The sequence below is a fragment of the Salvelinus namaycush genome, chromosome 13 (genome assembly GCF_016432855.1).
Source record: "Salvelinus namaycush isolate Seneca chromosome 13, SaNama_1.0, whole genome shotgun sequence".
NCBI classification, from domain to species: domain Eukaryota; kingdom Metazoa; phylum Chordata; class Actinopteri; order Salmoniformes; family Salmonidae; genus Salvelinus; species Salvelinus namaycush.
The window spans coordinates 41,031,625-41,054,109 of NC_052319.1; the positions used below are offsets into that span (position 1 = coordinate 41,031,625).

Below are 22,485 nucleotides of genomic sequence, written 5' to 3' on the forward strand. Positions count from 1 at the left end.
GCGGGCTGCCGGCTTGCTGCGGTCTGCGGGCCGGTTCTAATAATAAATCAAGATCATCCCAGGGGCCGTAAAAAACCTTCTCGCGGGCCGGATGTGGCCCGCGGGCCTTGACTCTGACATATGTGCCCTAGATGGACTGCCTCAGACTATGCCGTGATGACTCATGCCGTGTAAAATGGAGTTAGATGTGATAAGATTTAATTTGACAGACTGCTAGGACTGTATACTGAACAAAAATATAAATCCAACATATAAAGTGTTGGTCCCATGTTTCATGAGCTGAAATAAAAGATCCCAGAAATGTTCCATACGCACAAAAAGCTTATTTCTCTCCAATGTTGTGCACAAATTTGTTTACATCCCTTTTAGTGAGCATTTCTCCTTTGCCAAAATAATCTATCCACCTGTCAGGTGTGGCATATCAAGAAACTGATTAAACAGCATGATTATTACACAGGTGCACCTTGTGTTGGAGACAATAAAAAGACCACTCTAAAATGTGCAGTTTTGTCACAACACAATTCCACAAATGTCTCAAGTTTTGAAGGAGCTTGCAATTGGTATGCTGGCTGCAGTAATGTCCACCAGAGCTGTTGCCAGATAATTTTATATTCATTTCTCTACCATAAGACACCTCCAACATTGTTTTAGAGAATTTGGCAGTACGTCCACCCAGTCTCACAACCCCAGACCAAGTGTAACCACGCCAGCCCAGGACCTCCACATCCGGCTTCTTCACCTGCGGGATCGTCTGAGACCAGCCACCTGAACAGCTGATGAAACTGAGGAGTATTTCTGTCTGTAATAAAACCCTTTTGTGGGGAAAAACTCCTTCTGATTTGCTGGGCCTGGTTCCCCAGTGGGTGGGCCTATGCCCTCCCAGGCTGCACCCCTGCCCAGTCATGTGAAATCCATAGATTTGGGCCTCATTTATTTATTTCAATTGACTGATTTCCTTATATGTAACTCAGTAAAATCTTTAAAAAATTGTTGCATGTTGCATTTATATTTTTGTTCAGTATATTTGAAGAATAGACCTACTATGTGCTGTTCTAATGCAGTTTATCTATCTGCACAAATTTGAATTTTCTGTCAATTTGCGCACTCTACACTATTGGAAAAAAAGGTGCTATCTAGAATCTAGAAGGGAACTACCCATTTTGGTTCAAGGGTGGAACCCTTTCAACAGAGGGTTTTACATGAAACCAGAAAGGGTTCTACCTATGCCCTATGGGGACAGCCGAATAACCCTTTTTGGAACCCGTTTTTTCTAAGAGAGTATGAGGGAATAGGGTACCATTTAAGATGCAACCTACACTCCCAGTCGGTATTAGAAAGAACATCGAGGCCCAGCCCGCCTGTGGGAAAGCAACCTGTGGTTACTCCATTGGCTCACAGCAAAAAAAACATCACCCTTTTCAAACGCAGTTTTCTTGTTGACTGCAATTATAAAACTACATTTAAGAAAAGTACATGTCTAAAGATTAACGTAAACGTAACTTAAGAAAAACGTAATGTAGGACTTCCCTCACACCCTTTTTCATGACTGCTTGCAGCCATGTGAGTGCTAGCTAGCTACTGTTGCTTCCGTTTTTCTGTGCTCCGTTTTATTACTTAACAAATAAGGAACACTCAAAATGTGCACTTATAAATCATAACAATTTGAATCAAAATACAGCTGTAGACAGAAGTCAAAGATCAAACATCCCACATACAACCGATGTCTCTCATGAGTTCCGCCCCATAGGAAAAGTCCAAGTTGCTTTAATCATGCTTGTAGTCAACCCCCTGTGATGTCACTGCATACGTCATTACCTGCTACTCATCAGACCAAGCCCATGCATACACAGCTATACAAACTTGCAAGAGATACGATAGTTCCAGTGTTTTCTAAGGCCCCAGCAGTAAATGTCCACTCCCCCAAGTTGATTTATAGAGGTATGTCTGACTAGCCTCATATCTCTTCTACTCCCCCGCAGGGCTCTATGTTTATCTTTGAAATGCTTTCTCACAGACCACCCATTTCTTTATAATAGGCAGAGACTTAAAGACTGTGGAACAATTCTAAAACCTTACAATGAATATATACACTGCTCAAAAAAATAAAGGGAACACTTAAACAACACAATGTAACTCCAAGTCAATCACACTTCTGTGAAATCAAACTGTCCACTTAGGAAGCAACACTGATTGACAATACATTTCACATGCTGTTGTGCAAATGGAATAGACAAAAGGTGGAAATTATAGGCAATTAGCAAGACACCCCCAAAAAAGGAGTGATTCTGCAGGTGGTGACCACAGACCACTTCTCAGTTCCTATGCTTCCTGGCTGATGTTTTGGTCACTTTTGAATGCTGGCGGTGCTCTCACTCTAGTGGTAGCATGAGACGGAGTCTACAACCCACACAAGTGGCTCAGGTAGTGCAGCTCATCCAGGATGCCACATCAATGCGAGCTGTGGCAAGAAGGTTTGCTGTGTCTGTCAGCGTAGTGTCCAGAGCATGGAGGCGCTACCAGGAGACAGGCCAGTACATCAGGAGACGTGGATGAGGCCGTAGGAGGGCAACAACCCAGCAGCAGGACCGCTACCTCCGCCTTTGTGCAAGGAGGAGCACTGCCAGAGCCCTGCAAAATGACCTCCAGCAGGCCACAAATGTGCATGTGTCAGCATATGGTCTCACAAGGGGTCTGAGGATCTCATCTCGGTACCTATTGGCAGTCAGGCTACCTCTGGCGAGCACATGGAGGGCTGTGCGGCCCCACAAAGAAATGCCACCCCACACCATGACTGACCCATCGCCAAACCGGTCATGCTGGAGGATGTTGCAGGCAGCAGAACGTTCTCCACGGCGTCTCCAGACTCTGTCACGTCTGTCACATGTGCTCATGTGCTCAGTGTGAACCTGCTTTCATCTGTGAAGAGCAAAGGGCGCCAGTGGCGAATTTGCCAATCTTGGTGTTCTCTGGCAAATGCCAAACGTCCTGCACGGTGTTGGGCTGTAAGCACAACCCCCACCTGTGGACGTCGGGCCCTCATACCACCCTCATGGAGTCTGTTTCTGACCGTTTGAGCAGACACATGCACATTTGTGGCCTGCTGGAGGTCATTTTGCAGGGCGCTGGCAGTGCACCTCCTTGCACAAAGGCGGAGGTAGCGGTCCTGCTGCTGGGTTGTTGCCCTCCTACGGCCTCCTCCACGTCTCCTGATGTACTGGCCTGTCTCCTGGTAGCGCCTCCATGCTCTGGACACTACGCTGACAGACACAGCAAACCTTTTTGCCACAGCTCGCATTGATGTGCCATCCTGGATGAACTGCACTACCTGAGCCACTTGTGTGGGTTGTAGACTCCGTCTCATGCTACCACTAGAGTGAGAGCACCGCCAGCATTCAAAAGTGACCAAAACATCAGCCAGGAAGCATAGGAACTGAGAAGTGGTCTGTGGTCACCACCTGCAGAATCACTCCTTTTTTGGGGGTGTCTTGCTAATTGCCTATAATTTCCACCTTTTGTCTATTCCATTTGCACAACAGCATGTGACATTTAATGTCAATCAGTGTTGCTTCCTAAGTGGACAGTTTGATTTCACAGAAGTGTGATTGACTTGGAGTTACATTGTGTTGTTTAAGTGTTCCCTTTATTTTTTTGAGCAGTGTATATATATTGTTAATCTGTAGTCTAGGACCCTATAAATGTAGAGGAGGATGGGTCCCATAGCCCCTCCTCTTCTATGAATACAACATATTATAATCAATTATTATAATACATCAAACATTTGGTGCAGCCCTATCATGACCCCAATTTGACCCCATCACTACCGACCATAACAATAAGCTAGCCACAACCAACAACACAAACAAACTCTAAAGCTACAAGTAGTGAGTTGAGTTACAAACGGACTACACTAAACAAGTTACATTTCTCACCTGTGATGAAATGCTTTCCACACACTTAGCTACGTATGTGTAGCCTTCTTGAACGCCGGATCCCAACACTTCCCACTCTCCCATGCCAAATAGCCTGAAGCCACAGGGTCTTCTCGCAGGCTCTATTTCCCTACGTGGGAGCATTGTAAAACGTAGGTTGGGTATTTTGTACATTGAACAGCCCAGAATCTTTTCGGCATGTTTTGTGTTTTCTGTATAACAAAAATCGACAACAAAGTTGTCTCTTTTACAATTAGGGGTCAATTGGAAATAATGTTTTCCCAATTTGTTGGCGTAATCGAGGGGAATTCTTTATTATTACGTGAATACTGACTCGGCGTATAGGAATTCGTCATTACTCTAAAATGCTCTGCATGGTCATTCCGACATCTGTAGTGGCCGTACAGCATTCACTGCGATGCGGCCTCCACAGAAGTCAAGGCCTTCATACTTGCGCTTCGCGGAACAGAGCAGAGCTGTTGTCAAGAAATTGAGTTTGTGTTTTATACATGAACTCCCACACCTACCTACCGTCAACCAATCATGTCAAAGCAGAGCTATACTGAGCCCTCTATTGCTACAAAATTTGGGAGGCGTAAGGCGATGAAATTACTGTAAGTCTGATATGGCTGACCTCCTCTTCTCCTCCTCTACAGCCATAGGACCAAGTCATCAGGCTGGCTGCCACCTGGCACCTGCAGCAGTGCACATGGACCCCCCAATGGATGGGACATGGCCACCAATAGAGACGGGCGAGACTTCTACATCAAGTAAGTGAGCTGAAAGGGGAGGGGAGGAGACGAGTGGAGAGGAGACGAGAGGAGACGAGTGGAGAGGAGAGGAAAATAGCAGAGGAGAGGAAAAAGAGGAGAGGAAAAGGGAAGAGGAAAAGAGGAGAGGAAAATAGGAGAGGAAAAGAGGAGAGAATAAGAGAGGAAAAGAGGAGAGGAGAGGAAAAGAAGAGAAGAGAGGAGAGGAAAAGAGGAAAGGAGAGGAAAAGAGGAGAGGAGAGGAAAAGAGGAGAGGAAAAGAGGAGAGGAAAAGAGGAGAAGAGAGGAGAGGGGGAGAGGAAAATAGGAGAGAATAGGAGAGGAAAAGAGGAGAGGAAAGGAAAAGAGGAGAGGGGGAGAGGAAAAGAGGAGAGGAAAAGAGGAGAGGAGATGAAAAAATGAGAGAAAAAGGGGAGAGGAGATTAAAAAATTAGAGAAAAGAGGAGAGGAGAGGAAAAGAGGAGATGATAGGAAAGGAGGAGAGAAAAAGAGGAGAGGAGATGAAAAGAGGAAAGGAGAGGAAAACAGGAGAGAAAAAGAGGAGAGGAAAAGAGGAGAGGAGAGGAAAATAGGAGAGGAGGAGAGGAAAAGAGGAGAGAATAGGAGAGGAGAGGAAGAGAGGAGAGGGAAAGAGGAGAGAATAGGAGAGGAAAAGAGGAGAGGAGAGGAAAAGAGGAGAGGAGAGGAAAAGAGGAGAGGAAAAGAGGAGAGAATAGGAGAGGAGAGGAAAATAGGAGAAGAGAGGAGAGGAAAAGAGGAGAGAATAGGAGAGGGAAAAAGGAGAGATGCTCTCTCTCTCTCTCAGTCCCAGATGTTTTGAAGGCTTTGGTAACCTGTGATTATTCTAGCCACGTCATTGCTAGTGCCTCCGCTCTCTCTCTCTCTCCCTCCATCCTTCAGAATACTGATTCTCCATTTCCTTCTATTTCTGAGCACAGACACATGCCCTGCCATTCCCGCACACACTCTATCTCTCACACACAGACACATGCCCTGCCATTCCCGCACACACTCTCTCACACACGCATACACACACACACACACCCACACACACAGACACATGGCCTGCCCGCACACACTCTCTCACACACGCATATAAACACACACACCCACACACACAGACACATGGCCTGCCCGCACACACTCTCTCACACACGCATACACACACTCACACACCCACACACACAGACACATGCCCTGCCCACACACACTCTCTCTCTCACACACACACACACAGACACATGCCCTGCCCACACACACTCTCTCTCTCACACACACACATACAGACACATGCCCTGCCCACACACACTCTCTCTCTCACACACACACACACACACAGACACATGCCCTGCCCACACACACTCTCTCTCTCACACACACACACACAGACACATGCCCTGCCCACACACACTCTCTCTCTCACACACAGACACCTGCCTTGCCCGCACACACTCTCTCTCTCACACACACACACTCACAGACAAACACACACTCACAGACACGCTCCAGCCTCCTTACTGTAGCTTGCTCTTCGGAGCAGAGAAGTAAAGCCTAATTGTTTTCCGGCTCCTGAAGAATTCACCCGCAAAGGGACTTACTTAGATCTCTATGAGACTGCAGGTAGCTGTGGAGATGCCAGGGTGATGTAGCTGTGGAGATGCCAGGGTGATGTAGCTGTGGAGATGCCAGGTGGATGTAGCTGTGGGGATGCCAGGGTGATGTAGCTGTGGAGATGCCAGGTGGATGTAGCTGTGGAGATGCCAGGTGGATGTAGCTGTGGGGATGCCAGGGTGATGTAGCTGTGGAGATGCCAGGGTGATGTAGCTGTGGAGATGCCAGGGTGATGTAGCTGTGGAGATGCCAGGGTGATGTAGCTGTGGAGATGCCAGGTGGATGTAGCTGTGGAGATGCCAGGGTGATGTAGCTGTGGAGATGCCAGGTGGATGTAGCTGTGGGGATGCCAGGGTGATGTAGCTGTGGAGATGCCAGGTGGATGTAGCTGTGGAGATGCCAGGGTGATGTAGCTGTGGAGATGCCAGGTGGATGTAGCTGTGGAGATGCCAGGTGGATGTAGCTGTGGGGATGCCAGGGTGATGTAGCTGTGGGGATGCCAGGGTGATGTAGCTGTGGGGATGCCAGGTGGATGTAGCTGTGGAGATGCCAGGGTGATGTAGCTGTGGAGATGCCAGGTGGATGTAGCTGTGGAGATGCCAGGTGGATGTAGCTGTGGGGATGCCAGGGTGATGTAGCTGTGGAGATGCCAGGGGGATGTAGCTGTGGAGATGCCAGGTGGATGTAGCTGTGAAGATGCCAGGTGGATGTAGCTGTGGGGATGCCAGGGTGATGTAGCTGTGGAGATGCCAGGTGGATGTAGCTGTGGAGATGCCAGGTGGATGTAGCTGTGAAGATGCCAGGTGGATGTAGCTGTGGGGATGCCAGGGTGATGTAGCTGTGGAGATGGCAGGTGGATGTAGCTGTGGAGATGCCAGGGTGATGTAGCTGTGGAGATGCCAGGGTGATGTAGCTGTGGAGATGCCAGGGTGATGTAGCTGTGGAGATGGCAGGTGGATGTAGCTGTGGAGATGCCAGGGTGATGTAGCTGTGGAGATGCCAGGGTTATGTAGCTGTGGAGATGCCAGGGTGATGTAGCTGTAAAGATGCCAGGGCGATGTAGCTGTGGAGATGCCAGGGTGATGTAGCTGTGGAGATGCCATGGAACAGTGTTATCAGCATCATCAATCTTTTGCCTGTTCAGGATTTCTGAGGAGGACTACAGGTAAAATCTCTCTATCTGACTGTGGTTTCGCTGTACTGTAGTGTACTGTACTGCAGAGTACTGTACTATACTGTAGTGTACTGTAGTGTACTGTTCTGTACTTTAGTGTACTGTAGTGTACTGTAGTGTATTGTCTGTAGTGTAGTGTACTGTAGTGTAATGTAGTGTATTGTACTGTAGTGTACTGTAGTGTACTGTACTGTAGTGTACTTTAGTGTAATGTAGTGTAGTGTACTGTAGTGTAGTGTAATGTAGTGTACTGTACTGTAGTGTATTGTACTGTAATGTAGTGTACTGTAGTGTACTGTTGTGTACTGTTGTGTAGTGTAATGTACTGTACTGTAGTGTAATGTAATGTAGTGTAGTGTATTGTACTGTAATGTAGTGTACTGTTGTGTACTGTTGTGTAGTGTACTGTGTTGGGACTACAAAGCACAGCGTAACAAGTGAGGCTGCTTCTTCATCTCTTATGCTGTTTCTGTAGGAGGATATATTTTCTTCTGCTCTCCTCTCCCAGCAGTGATGATCAAGCAGTACAAATATGACAGCCTGCATCAACAAGATTCCCAGAGCCACCCTGGCATTCTTACTTCCCTATCTCTTCATGCATAACATGGTGCATTCTAATTTACATCCAGTATGTACTCATAGAATATATATATATATATATACAGTATATTTAAAACCCTGCTGTAATACAGTAGAAAAGGTGTACACATCATTTCCCTCGTGATTACATGTAGCTGCCATATAAGGGAGATGTGTTATAATTATGATGCTTTGCATTGAGATAGGCACAGTAGGAAATAGTCAGGGGAACTATTGACACACGGGCTAGAGCTCGAACGGCGTGACGGCAGAGAGGTTACATAAGAGCAGTGCTCCAGAGGAGGACAGAGCGTATTGGATGCAGAGAGTCTGTCTGTACGATGCACATCACTGAAGCTCGTCTGGCTCTAACCTACTCTAGTCTTGGTTTGGCTCTAATCTTGCTTTACCATTCATTTATTAATAGCCTAAATGATCATTATCCAAGCTACTCATCACATTAGGAATAGTAGGCTTACATTAATCTACAAATGCAATGATAGAGGCATGCAAACCTTTGTTATAAATGTGCATTTTTATGGTGAAAAAAAAAAGATTCCCCAAAGCTTACCCGACACATGCTAATAATTAGACCACAAGCTATCTAGCTAGCTAATTTTGTAAACAGTGATGTTGTTAACACCTGGTTATCTTAAAACCTCTTAGCGCACAAATACTGTTATCGGGATCAAAATCGACAACATCCGGTGACGCTGGAGCGCACCAAATTCAAATTACAAAATCATAATATTAAACATTCATGAACATACAAGTGTCCTACATCATTTAAAAGCTTAACTTCTTGTTAATCCAGCCACTTTGTCAGATTTCAAAAACGCCTTATGGCGTAAGCACACCATGTGATTATCTGAGGACAGCGCCCCACACACAAAAGCATTAAAAACATTTTCCAAACCAGCACAGGCATCACAAAGTCAGAAATAGCGATAAAATAAATCACTTACCTTTGAAGATCTTCCTCTGTTTGCAATCCCAAGGGTCCCAGCTACACATCAAATGGTAATTTTGTTCGATAAAGTCCTTCTTTATATCCCAGAAAAGTCAGTTTAGTTGGCGCGTTTGATTCAGTAATCCACCCGTTCCACTAGTTCAACATGAATACAAAGGAATCCCAACAGTTACCAATAAACTTTGTTCAAACAAGTCAAACAACGTTTCTAATCAATCCTCAGGTACCCTAATATGTAAATAAATGATACAATTTAAGACGGAGAATAGTGTGTTCATTTCCGGAGATAAATAACGAAGTGCACGCCCTCATCCACGCGCGCCACAAGACTACAGTCTAAAATGAGAGCCACCTTGAAAAACTACAACTACTAACTCATTTTTCAAAAAACAAGCCTGAAACCCTTTCTAAAGACTGTTGACATCTAGTGGAAGCCATAGGAACTGCAATCTGGGAGGAATTCATTTGACTATCCCATAGACAAGCATTTGAATGGGTGGTGACCTCAAAAGAAAAATAATCCGGATGGATTCTCCTCAGGTTTTTGTCTGCCATATCAGTTCTGTTATACTCACAGATATTATTCTTAACAGTTTTAGAAACTTCAAAGTGTTTTATATCCAAGGCTACCCATTATATGCATATCCTAGCTTCTGGGCCTGAGTAACAGGCTTTGGACATGTCAGTCATCCGAATTTACGAACACTGCCCCCGGCCCTTAAGAAGTTTTTAACAGCTAACCTAAACTCAAATTCAATCAAACTTGACTTTCCAGTGATGAAATGATCATGGCAGACCCTGTACTGACAGCTCAGGTTCAGGTCTTGACGGGCAAAAAGGTTTCTTTACTTTTCTGACAGTTCTTGAGTTTTATCTCATTGGTATCACCAATGGTGTTTTCATGATTGCGGGGAATCTGTAAACATATTTTTCCCATTGTCTTTCCTGCCTTGTTAGAGCAGCCAAATACTCCACAGAAAATGACTGTGGTGATAAATCAACTCGTTTTAGGCACTGTTATCATGCAGTTTGGAGAAGCCACTCGGCTGTTGATGTTGCAAGAATTCATGCGGTGGTCTTCCAACATGGCCACCATTAGGAGTCGTACGTCAACTGCAAGCCCTCTATATGTTGTGGTTGTCATGTCAATGCTGAAACTCGAGACGGTGGAGGGTGGTTGGAAGAGCACGCTTGTTTGAAATAGAAAAGCTTTGCGGTAGTTATTGATTAAGGAGAACATCAAGATGAAGCAGCTGCTTTATAAGTGGGATGCACTGTTGAGTGCTACATTCCCGAGGGGTTCATGCTGATTGTACGGAGATTGTGACAGCCGGTTAAATGGCGTCCCTTGGGAAGGCAAGAACAAGATGTATGTCAGGAGAAGTGCAGAATTATCATAAGGAGACTTATACTTGGAATACGGAGGAGGAATGGAGGGGAAAAAGAGAGACAGAGAAGGTCTAAGAGGGAGGAAGAAGGTGAGCTTGAGTCAGTTAAAAATGGCAGAAAAAGGGGAGATGGTTTGTTAAAGGAGAATGGTAGAAAGTGTAAGCAGAGTGAGCTGAAGACAGGAGGATAAATAGAAGTGAATGAGGGCAAAGTATCGGAGATGGTTGGTGTGGTGAAGTTCTCGGAGCCCGAGGCTTGCACCGAGGGTCAGGATAAAGATGAGTCTGTGACAATAGGAGTGAAGTTTTTGGAAAAAGTAGTCCCTTGCCTTTTGGCTGATTCATTTGTGGTTTCAGGGTTGATGAAAACAGAGTTTGGTGCTGTGGAATCGGTGAGGTTAACCAGAAGTGGTCTTGTGATAAATGTTTGTGTTAAACGAATGGGGGAAAGAGATGTGAATTGTTTTGCTTTCAAGACACCTGTAGGGTGCCATTGAAAGGAGTGAATAATAGCGGTAGTGGTAAATGTAAAAGTTGACCAACTGAAGGGGAAGATTCCCGGTGTTTGTGATAATTGTCGTTTGGTGAGACACAGACAGGGTGGCATGAGTGGCAAAACAGAATAGTCATTGTCTGTTCTTTTGAGTTTTGATGTTGAGTCTTTGCCCAACAAAGTGATGTTAGTGTAACAGTATAGCTTCCGTCCCTCTCCTCGTCCCTACCTGGGACCCTCTGCACACATCAACAACTGACACCCACAAAGCATTGTTACCCATCGCGGCACAAAGGCCACGGCCCTTGCAGAGCAAGGGGAACAACTACTTCAAGGTCTCAGAGCGAGTGACGTCACCGATTGAAACGCTATTAGCGCGCACCACCGCTAACTAGCTAGCTAGCTTCACATCGGTTACATTAGGATATATAAGTTACCCTGTACAAGCTTTTGTGCCGAATACGTTACGTTGTTACAGGTGTCAAGCTTATGGGCATGTGGCAGCAGTGTGTAGGAGGGAGGTTCCTAGGTGTGAGAAGTGTGCAGAAGGGCATGAGACAAAGGAATGTGTAGCATTGGAGAAAAGGGCATGAGACAAAGGAATGTGTAGCATTGGAGAAAAGGGCATGAGACAAAGGAATGTGTAGCATTAGTAGGTGGCGGTAATGCAACATTTATTGGATGCCAACCGCCATTAAACCTCATCGAAGAAGAAGAAGTGCTGAAACTCACACTGCAAATTCGAAGTCAATTTGTCTCAGTGGCACCTTGGTGAATTTGAATGTAATCGAATACAATATGTTACAATCGTAACCCAAACCAAGCGAAACAACCATATAACATGCCTCACAATGTGGTTGAAATGTCAGAAGACGTCTGAGTGTCTGTGGTCATAGGCCTCCATGTAAATGTTGAGAAAGACCCTGCCTGCAACCTCCCTGCTCTCGCTCAGTGCCTTGAAAGATTAATTGTGGGTATTCAGTGGCGAGTGGAACATGTGTCAGAAATGACTGTGAATTACACACTGGCTCCTCAGCCAGCCCATGAGCCTAATTACCCAGCACAGTGGGCACCATGGAGAGAGCTGCTACTGCTGCTGCTGCTCCTGCCTTGGATGCTACAGTCCTGCTCCTGGAGAGGGGAATTGGAGAAGGGAAAGCTGGAGGAAAATACAGAAAGAAGCAAAGCTACAAAGCAGCACACAAACTGTTTTCTTAACTGCTTATGTGGTATTAAAAAAAATTACCTGTCAATGTAAAGACTGCTATCATTTGCGTACTGGACATGATCTACAAATGCACGTATTCAACAGTGGTGGAAAAAGTACCCACATTTCATACTTGAGTAAAAGTGAAGATACTTGAATAAAAGTCTAAAATAATTTGGTTTAAAATATACTTAACTATCAAAAGTAAAAGAAAAAGTATAAATCATTTCAAATTCTTTATATTAAGCAAACAAGATGGCACCATTTAGCCAGGGACACACTCCAACATTCAGTCATTATTTACAAACAAAGCCCGTGTGTTTAGTGAGTCCACCAGATCAGTGGCAGTAGGGATGACCAGGGATGTTCTGTTGAAAAGTGCGTGAATTGGACCATTTTCCTGTCCTGCTAAGCATTCAAAATGTAACAAGTACATTTGGGTGTCATGGTAAATGTATTGAGTAAAAAGTACAATATTTTCTTAAAGAATGTTGTAAAAGTTTTCAAAAATATAAATAGTAAAGTAAAGTACAGATACACCCAAAAATGACTTAACTGTACTTTAAAGTGTTTTTTGTTAAGTACTTTACACCACTGGTATTCAACACAGTTAGCATGGTAGTCAAATTGAATAGCAGTGTATTCACATAGATTAGGGAATATCAACTAATTCAATTCAACGTTGACTAGTTGAAATGAGAGGGGGAAATCAGGGTTTGAGGTAGATTGAGTAACAGTCAGTGAGTGACAGGTTGGCCAACCACAGTGGTGCCACAGGTCAAACATGATCCCAGTATGTCTCTGTTAGAACCTCAGGACCTTTTACTGACCCCTCCCCATAATGCACCACCTCACACAGGCCAATTGTCTCATAGGCTAATGGCCACAGTGTCTATTTCGGGTTTCCAGTGTTCCTGAATAATCACGGGCATGTGAGACGCTGTCATATACTGTTTCACTGCTGAATCTTGAAAAGGCATCGAGTACATTTTCTGTGTCAGTATGTGTGTGGGTTTTGTTTGAGATTTTCTTATTAAGAGTGGCAGTGAGCGTTGGCTGCAGGAAGATACAATGTCAGCTTGATTGTCATCGCCCACGTGTTCTATTTCGAGGCATGGCAGTAGTTTGTAATTTCTGACTAAATGCTGCTTTTCAGCGTTGAACGTTTAAGGATCTTAATAGACTGGTTCATATCGAAGAGACATTTAATGCTGTACTTACTCCTGCTGTATTTTTTAGATTTATGGAATAATCTGGCCAAAGTTACAGCAGTATTTCATAGAATGGAATCTTGGTGCATGTAGATTTTTACATACTTTGTTACATAGATTTTGAACACATTTTTGGCCCATTTTCATTTTGGATATACTGAATAACACATCTGTTGTGAAATGTATGGTAAAAAACAAACAGATTTGTGTCTTTCAGCTGGTGTGTCAGTCTTTTAGTGACATTGTTAGGGTTGAAAAGCTACCGGTAATTTACCAAAGTTACAGGAATCTTCAGTAATTTTGGGAATTAACAGAAATTCTAGGGCATTCTATCGTACCTTTGGTAATTTATACACTCTTAGAAAAAAGGGTTCCAAAAGGGATCTTTGGCTGACCCCATTGTAGGATCCTTTTTGGTTCTAGGTACAACCCTTTTTGGTTCCATATAGAGGACTCTGTGGAAAGGGTTCTTCATGGAACCCAAAAGGGTTCTACCTGGAACTAAAAGGGTTCTTCAAAGGGTTCTCCTATGAGGACAGCTTTTTAGGTTCTAGATAGCATATTTTTTTCTAAGAGTATACTTGAATAGCTTAAAATGTTTTTGTATTCATATATAGTATTAATGTATTCTATCTGTGTCCATATTGTCCATACGTTTCTAGTAGCTAGACCATGTGGTTTAGTAATTCATTAATTATTAAAGCATCTAATCAACAATGGAATTATTTTCAATTACCTCTGCAACTTGTCCAACTATTGACTTTTTTCATAACTTCCACCAGTTTGACGCCAAAACATTGACAACAAATAAGTATTGACAGTAAAATATATACAAGTTTGTAAAAACATTTAAAGGATATTTGAATGCTGAAACCCTCATATTAAATACCAATGATATTCACTAAGCTGATGGTTTAAATTTAGGATAACGTTTTACAGCTTTGTCATTTAAAATGTATTTGAAAATAATTGTAAATCTTGTTTAATTATTTCATATATTTTACATGTGATAAGGCCACACATGAGATAATTACAGACCACTGTGATAATCTGACATCCTGAAAAGGGCCACTAAATGTCTTGTGATAGATTACATAAAATACTTGAAAGAAACCAAAATTATGGTAGTTTACTGGTAAACTTTGAAAGTTTCCTGTAATTTACTCCCTTTTCAATCGTCGACTCTATAGTTGATTCATAGAAAAAGCCTCTGGACACTTCCACTCAGATGCACATTTCTTTAATGTAGCTGAGCTTCTGGTCAGTGGATCTTCATCAGAGTGATACTATTCTTACCTGTTCTATGGTTGTCCTTCTCCTTTCTCCTCTCCCAGCCACATGTCCCAAAGCAGCTCCTTGGAGGAGGTTCGTCTGGACGGGGACAAGTTTGTACCTCCGGCCCCCCGTAAGGTGGAGATGAGACGAGATCCAGTCCTGGGCTTTGGCTTTGTGGCAGGCAGTGAAAAACCAGTGGTGGTTCGGTCAGTCACACCAGGTAACACACCAGCCCACCTGTAAACCAATCAGCATTAATGAACCACATCTAACCAATAATGTCACATATAGCCATTAGCATCAGGAAGTAAGATTTAGTACTATCCAATGGTGACCAGATGACAAAAGATGGCGACCAATGGGTGATGATGACATCCAATGAAAGTCCATGTTCATGTTATATTAATTGACCATTCACATTAGGGTACTTCCTAAATTAGCCAAACTTAAGCCTAAAGGCCAGAGTACAATGAATTCAGAAAACAAAGATGAATTACTAGCTAGAAACGTTGTAATTGATACCACTGGGGTTCCCTGTGTCTTGGTAGGAGGTCCCTCTGAGGGCAGACTGACCCCCGGAGACGAGATCATCATGATTAACGACGAGCTGGTCAGCTCCGCCCCCAGGGAGATGGTCATCGACCTCGTCAGGTACAGGATCTCAACGTCTCTAATAGCATACCCTGCTGAGTTTAGATAGGATTTATGTTTGTACTGTAGGCCAGTTCTTTCCTGGAACATTGTGATATCAAGCTGTGTGTGCTTTGCCTGGCTGAGTCATTTTCATCACTCGTGAGTCCTTCGCCGGGACAGTAGACAGTAAATGTCTATATGAATGCATTAATGCCTGAAAAGAAACAAACAGTGAACAATCTACTTATAGGATAATTCCCTCTGTATAGTTTCAATTTGAATACCAATAATAATGTGTAGGTACATGTAGTGGGTACAGCGTTTAGCCCACTGCTGCACCATGCAGGTCCAAACGTATAGCAGTGGGAATTATTTCCATGTGTCTTATTAAATTGATGTGTTTGACTCAGGTGACTAAGTGAGTGAGTGAGTGAGTGAGTGAGTGAGTGAGTGAGTGAGTGAGTGAGTGAGTGAGTGAGTGAGTGAGTGAGTGAGTGAGTGAGTGAGTGAGTGAGTGAGTGAGTGAGTGAGTGAGTGAGTGAATGAGTGAGTGGCTGAGTGGCTGAACGGCCAGTCCTCTCATGACCTACATGTTGTGGACTGTGGAGTGTGTCTATACAGCAGATTAGTGCAGTGAAAAATGAGACTAAGGAGTCCATTCCATCACTGCTCCCCTGGCCTTGCAGTGTGTTGTGCTCTCTCTCAGCAGTAAACTACTGTACCAATACAGGATTAACTTCCAGGCATGAGGCATCGCTAGAACAGATTGCTGTAACACTTTATTTGGAAACAATCTCTAGATGCTCTACAGACTATCTACAAACTATCAGTTACATTTCAACAAACTATCTAGTAACCCTAAACCTAACCCTTACCCTAACCCTAAACTTAACCCTTACCCTAAACCTAAACTTAACCCTAACCCTATACTTATCCCTTACCCTAACCCTAAACATAACATTTACTCCCAACCCTAAACTTAACCCTTACCCCTAAACCTAAACTTAACCCTTACCCTAAACCTAAACTTAACCCTAACCCTAAACTTAACCCTTACCCCTAACCCTAAACTTAACCCTTACCCTGACCCTAAACTTAAACATAACATTTACTCCCAACCCTAAACTTAACCCTTACCCCTAAACTTAACCCTAACTCTAAACTTAACCCTTACCCCTAACCCTAAACTTAACCCTTACCCTAACCCTAAACTTAACCTTTACCCCTAACCCTAAACTTAACCCTTACCCTAACCCTAAACTTAACCCTTACCCCTAACCATAAACTTAACCCCTACCCTAACCATAACTGTAACCTTAGCAAGCAGTTATCAACCGATATACTACATGATCAAAAGTGTGTGGACACCTGCTTGTATTACATCTCATTCCAAAATCATGGGCATTAGTATGGAGTTGGTCCCCCCCTTTGCTGCTATAACAGCCTCCACTCTTCTGGGAAGGCTTTCCACTAGATGTTGGAACATTGCTGCGGGCAATTGCTTCCATTCAGCCACAACAGCATTAGTGAGGTCGGGCACTGATGTTGGGCGGTTAGGCCTGGCTCGCAGTCGATGTTCCAATCCCAAAGGTCTTCGATGGGGTTGAGGTCAGGCCAGTCAAGTTCTTCCACACCAATCTCGACAAACCATTTCTGTAGGTACCTCGCTTTGTGTACGGGGGCATTGTCATGCTGAAACAGGAAAGGGCCTTCCCCAAACTGTTGCTACAAAGTTGGAAGCACAGAATCGTCTAGAATGTAATTGTATGCTGTAGCATTAAGATTTCCCTTCACTGTAATTTAGGGGACTAGCCCGAACCAGAAAAAACTGCCCCAGACCATTATTCCTCCTCCACCAAACTTTACAGTTGGCACTATGCATTCAGGCAGGTAGTGTTCTCCTGGCATCCGCCAAACCCAGATTCGTCTGTCGGTCTGCCAGATGGTGAAGCATGATTCATCACTCCAGAAAATGCGTTTCCATTGCTCCAATGGGGGTGAGAATTACACCACTCCAGCCAACGCTCGGCACTGTGCATGGTGATCTTAGACTTGTGTACGGCTGTTTGGCCATGGAAACCCATTTCATGAAGCCCCCGACAAACAGTTATTGTGCTTCACGCTTCAGCACTCTACGGTCCCATTCTGTGAGCTTGTGCGGCCTACCACTTTGCGGCTGAGCCATTGTTGCTCTTAGACGTTTCCACTTCACAATAACAGCACTTACAGTTGGCAGCTCTAGCAGGGCAGAAATCTGACGAACTGACTTGTTGTAATGGTGCCATCCTATGACGTTGCCACGTTAAAAGTCACTAAGCTCTTGATTATAGGCCATTCTACTGACAATGTTTGTTCTATGGGGTTGCATAGCTGTGTGCTCGATTTTATACACCTGTCAGCAACGGGTGTGTCTGAAATAGCCGAATCCACTAATTGAAGGTGTGTCCAGATACTTTTGTATGTATAGTGTAGTTTGTTGATAGTATGACCATCTGTAGAGCATCTACTGATGGACTATCCAGACAAAGTGTGACCCAGATTGCTCATCTTGTTAACCCATCTTTGTGGGCTTATTTCTAACAGTCATAATCTGCCCACTGTAGGCAAAACAATGCATGACTCAGAGTGGATTAATCGACTTCCGCTGAATTTGACATATTTACCTTTTCAATCTATAATGATGTTTTTGGTTTGTTTGTGTTGTGTTCCCAGGAGCTGCAAAGAATCCATTGTTTTGACAGTGGTTCTACCGTACCCAGTAAGTCTTCCTCCCATCTTCAAAGGTTCCATTGAAAAGATTCAGAGCAAACTCCTGGGGAAAAGATTTCAATAGACGGTTTGTCTGCGATGCTGATTGGTTTGTTGACTCTGTGAATCCGAGACAATCCGAGACATGAAACGTGGCCATATGTCTGTGCTTGCGTTGTAACAGGCAGGATACTGCTGAGTGTTCCCCTGGTTAACTCACAGGGAATGCAGTCCAAACACTGAACACTGAACACGGTCTAAGTCCTCTCATGGTAGCTTCAAAACCAAGCTTGAGACCCCAAGTTAACCTGAACCTGCCATGTCCACAGTTGTTAGTACTCGGGAGAACCATATGGTGATGGATACAATGCCACAGTAACCGCTATTGTGAACGTCAGTGATATGATTTATAGAATAGTTCAATGAGATGGATTTGTGCTGTCATCACCAAAATAGACAATGATTTTAATATAATTCTGTCTATTGTGTTGTAACCTGGCTTTTCGAAGCACATTTCAGAAGTAACTGTAGAGAAAACAATAGTGGTTTATATATTACAAAAGTAACAATTACATCCAGAAAGGCTACACAGAACTTGTCAAACTTATTCAATTGAATATTTCACAAACAGCTCTGAAAATTATATAATCTGAGCATTACTGTACATTCTTCTAATTATGTTTCCCTGTACGAAGACTGTCTCTATAGCCTGATAAGTGTTATTATACTGGAAACTACTTCACCTTGAGAAGGAGCTCATCATACAGTGTCTTGCGAAAGTATTCACCTCCTATGCATTTTTCCTATTTTGTTGCCTTACAACCTGAAATTAAAATAGATTTGTATCATTTGATTTACACAACATGCCTACCACTTTGAAGATGCAAAATATTTTTTATTGTGAAACAAACTAGAAACAAGACAAAAAAACAGAACTTGAGCATCATAACTATTCACCCCCCAAAGTCAATACTTTGTAGAGCCACCTTTTGCAGCAATTAACACTGCAAGTCTCTTGGGGTATGTCTCTATAAGCTTGGCACATCTAGCCACTGTGATTTTTGCCCATTCTTCAATGCAAAACTGCTCCAGCTCCTTCAAGTTGGATGGGTTCCGCTGGTGTAACAGCAATCTTTAAGTCATACCACAGATTCTCAATTGGATTGAGGTCTGGGTTTTGACGAGGCCATTCCAATACCTTTAAATGTTTCCCCTTAAACCACTCAAGTGTTGCTTTAGCAGTATGCTTAGGGTCATTGTCCTGCTGGAAGGTGAACCTCTGTCCCAGTCTCAAATCTCTGGAAGACTGAAACAGGTTTCCCTCAAGAATTTCCCTGTATTTAGCGCCATCCATCATTCCTTCAATTCTGACCAGTTTCCCAGTCCCTGCTGATGAAAAACATCTCCACAGCATGATGCTGCCACCACCATGCTTCACTGTGGGGATGCTGTTATCAGGGTGATGGGAGGTGTTGGGTTTGTGCCAGACATGGTGTTTTCCTTGATGTCCAAAAAGCTAAATTTTAGTCTCATCTGACCAGAGTACCTTCATCTGACCAGAGTACCTTCTTCCATATGTTTGGGGAGTCTCCCACATGAATTTTGGCAAACAACAAACATTTTTGCTTATTTTTTTCTGGCCACTAAAGTGGTCCAATGGACAGATACTCCAATCTCTGCCGTGGAGCTTTGCAACTCCTTCAGGGTTATCTTGGGTGTTTTTGCTGCCTCTCTGTTTAATGCCCTCCTTGCCTGGTCTGTGAGTTTTGGTGGGCGGCCCTCTCTTGGCATGTTTGTTGTGGTGCCATATTCTTTCCATTTAAAAAAAATGGATTTAATGGTGCTCCATGGGATGTTCAAAGTTTCTGATATTTTTTTTATAACCCAGCCCTGATCTGTACTTCTCCGTACTTCTGAACTTTGCCCCTGACCTGTTTGGTCTTCATAGAACTGCTTGCTTGGTGGTTTTGCAGACTCTGGGGCCTTTCAGAACAGGTGTATATATACTGAGATCATGTGACAGATCATGTAACACTTAGATTGCACACAGGTGGACTTTATTAAACTAATTATGTGACTTCTGAAGGTAATTGGTTGCACCAGATCTTATTTAGGGGCTTCACAGCAAAGTGGGTGAATACATACTGTATGCACGCACCACTTTTCCGTTTCTTATTTTTTAGATTTTTTTTAAACAAGTTCATTTTTTCATTTCACTTCACCAATTTGGACTATTTTGTGTATGTCCATTTCATGAAATCCATATAAAAATACATTTAAATTACAGGTTGTAATGCAACAAAATAGGGAAAACGCCAAGGGGGTGAATACTTTTGCAAGGCACTGTAAAAGCACCTTCCGTTCGCTTGAGAGAGAGGGAGAAGGTGGAGAGAGAGAGTGAAGGGAGAGAGAGAATGACAGAGTGAAGGGAGAGAGAGAGAGAGACAGAGTGAAGGTAGAAAGAGAGAGACCGAGTGAAGGGAGAGAGAGAGGGACAGGGAGACAGAGGGAGAGAGAGCAAAAGAGAGGGATAAGGGAGAGAGAAAGAGAGAGAGAGGAGAGCGAGAGAGGGATAAGGGAGAGAGAAAGAGAGAGAGAGGAGAGCGAGAGAGGGATAAGGGAGAGAGAAAGAGAGAGAGAGGAGAGCGAGAGAGCGATAAGGGAGAGAGAAAGAGAGAGAGAGGAGAGCGAGAGAGCGATAAGGGAGAGAGAAAGAGAGAGAGAGGAGAGCGAGAGAGCGATAAGGGAGAGAGAAAGAGAGAGAGGAGAGCGAGAGAGCGATAAGGGAGAGAGAAAGAGAGAGAGAGGAGAGCGAGAGAGCGATAAGGGAGAGAGAAAGAGAGAGAGAGAATGCTGTGTGTTCCAACTCTAGCAGAAATCATGCTGTGTTGTAACCTGGCTTTCGGAAGCACATTTCACATTTTTCATATTACAAAAGTAACAATTACATTCAGAAAGGCTGCACAGAACTTGTAAAACGTATTAAATTGAATCATTTCAAAAACAGCTCTGAAAATTATATAATTTGAGCATTAATTTCTTCTAATTATATTTCTCTGTATGAAGTCTCTGCTCTCACACGAGAGAGAGGCCGAGAGAGGGAGAGGCAGAAAGAGAGCAGGGGAGAGAGAGAGAGAGGCCGAGAGAGGGAGAGGCAGAAAGAGAGCAGGGGAGAGAGAGAGAGAGGCCGAGAGAGGGAGAGGCAGAAAGAGAGCGGGGGAGAGAGAGAGAGAGGCCGAGAGAGGGAGAGGCAGAAAGAGAGCGTGGGAGAGAGAGAGAGAGGCCGAGAGAGGGAGAGGCAGAAAGAGAGCGTGGGAGAGAGAGAGAGGCCGAGAGAGGGAGAGGCAGAAAGAGAGCGGGGGAGAGAGAGAGAGAGGCCGAGAGAGGGAGAGGCAGAAAGAGAGCGTGGGAGAGAGAGAGAGAGGCCGAGAGAGGGAGAGGCAGAAAGAGAGCGTGGGAGAGAGAGAGAGAGGCCGAGAGAGGGAGAGGCAGAAAGAGAGCGTGGGAGAGAGAGAGAGAGGCCGAGAGAGGGAGAGGCAGAAAGAGAGCGTGGGAGAGAGAGAGAGAGGCCGAGAGAGGGAGAGGCAGAAAGAGAGCAGGGGAGAGAGAGAGAGAGGCCGAGAGAGGGAGAGAAAAGAGAGAGAGAGAAACGGCTGATTTGCTGTGACTTCTCCGAAGGGGAAGTCCTGTTGCCAACTGTTTTTTAAATTCTGTTTCTCCCACCGACCCCCACCCCTAGTCACCCAAATCTGCGTTCATCAGTGCAGCCAAAAAGGCCAAGTTAAAGTCTAATCCAGTGAAAGTCCGCTTCGCAGAGGAGGTCATCATTAACGGTCAAGTCCCGGTAAGACCTACAGTACTGTACTGAAACTATCCATCCCTCTCTGTCTCATGTGATTGTATACCAGTGTTCTACAAAAGCTAAAAGCACCAATGATAATGACTTTGAATCTTCTAATATTGCAATATATGTTACACTGTTAAACTGTATTGGACGCAGTCGTGTTCTTCTTCACATTGCCATTACTAATAGTTATTTCAATTATCTTCCCACATTTCACAGTGTAGCCCACTGATCAATATGGAAGCTATGGTAATCATCCCCATTTTCTTCTTATTTCCAGGAATCTGTGAAGGACAACTCTCTACTCTTCATGACAAATGTTCTGAAGGTGTACCTGGAGAACGGACAGACTAAATCCTTTAAGTTTGACAGGAACACATCCATTAAGGTATAGTACGCTGTGGCATTCACTAAGACATTGTAATGGGGACAGTGTTTCATTTAAAAAAATGATTTTTCTATTTAACCTTACATCATTCATAGGCCACTTCTAGAAGAGTTAATTCCTTTGAACACAGCAGCATATCATATTATCTTTACTTCATTAGGATTCAGCAGGTGTCCAAATGTGCATTACACAAAGCACTCCCACGAAGGCACGTCAGCTGGAACTTCATTTAACTGTGAAGCATGGAGAAGTAGGCCAGGGCTTT

At 44.0% G+C, this 22,485-nt stretch overlaps 1 protein-coding gene across 1 annotated transcript in view; it reads left to right on the plus strand.

Annotated features, from left to right (window-relative positions):
* Positions 1–2,739: 2,739 nt before the first annotated feature.
* frmpd4 (FERM and PDZ domain containing 4) overlaps positions 2,740–22,485 on the plus strand; it is a gene marked incomplete at its 5' end in the record, with an annotated part of 32,891 nt that continues 13,145 nt past the window's right edge. The window contains 7 exons of the mRNA XM_039006606.1: positions 2,740–2,750; positions 4,571–4,699; positions 14,667–14,827; positions 15,156–15,258; positions 17,953–17,998; positions 21,728–21,832; positions 22,113–22,220. Coding sequence (XP_038862534.1) covers positions 2,740–2,750; positions 4,571–4,699; positions 14,667–14,827; positions 15,156–15,258; positions 17,953–17,998; positions 21,728–21,832; positions 22,113–22,220 — 663 coding nt within the window. The remainder of the gene's footprint in view (positions 2,751–4,570; positions 4,700–14,666; positions 14,828–15,155; positions 15,259–17,952; positions 17,999–21,727; positions 21,833–22,112; positions 22,221–22,485) is intronic.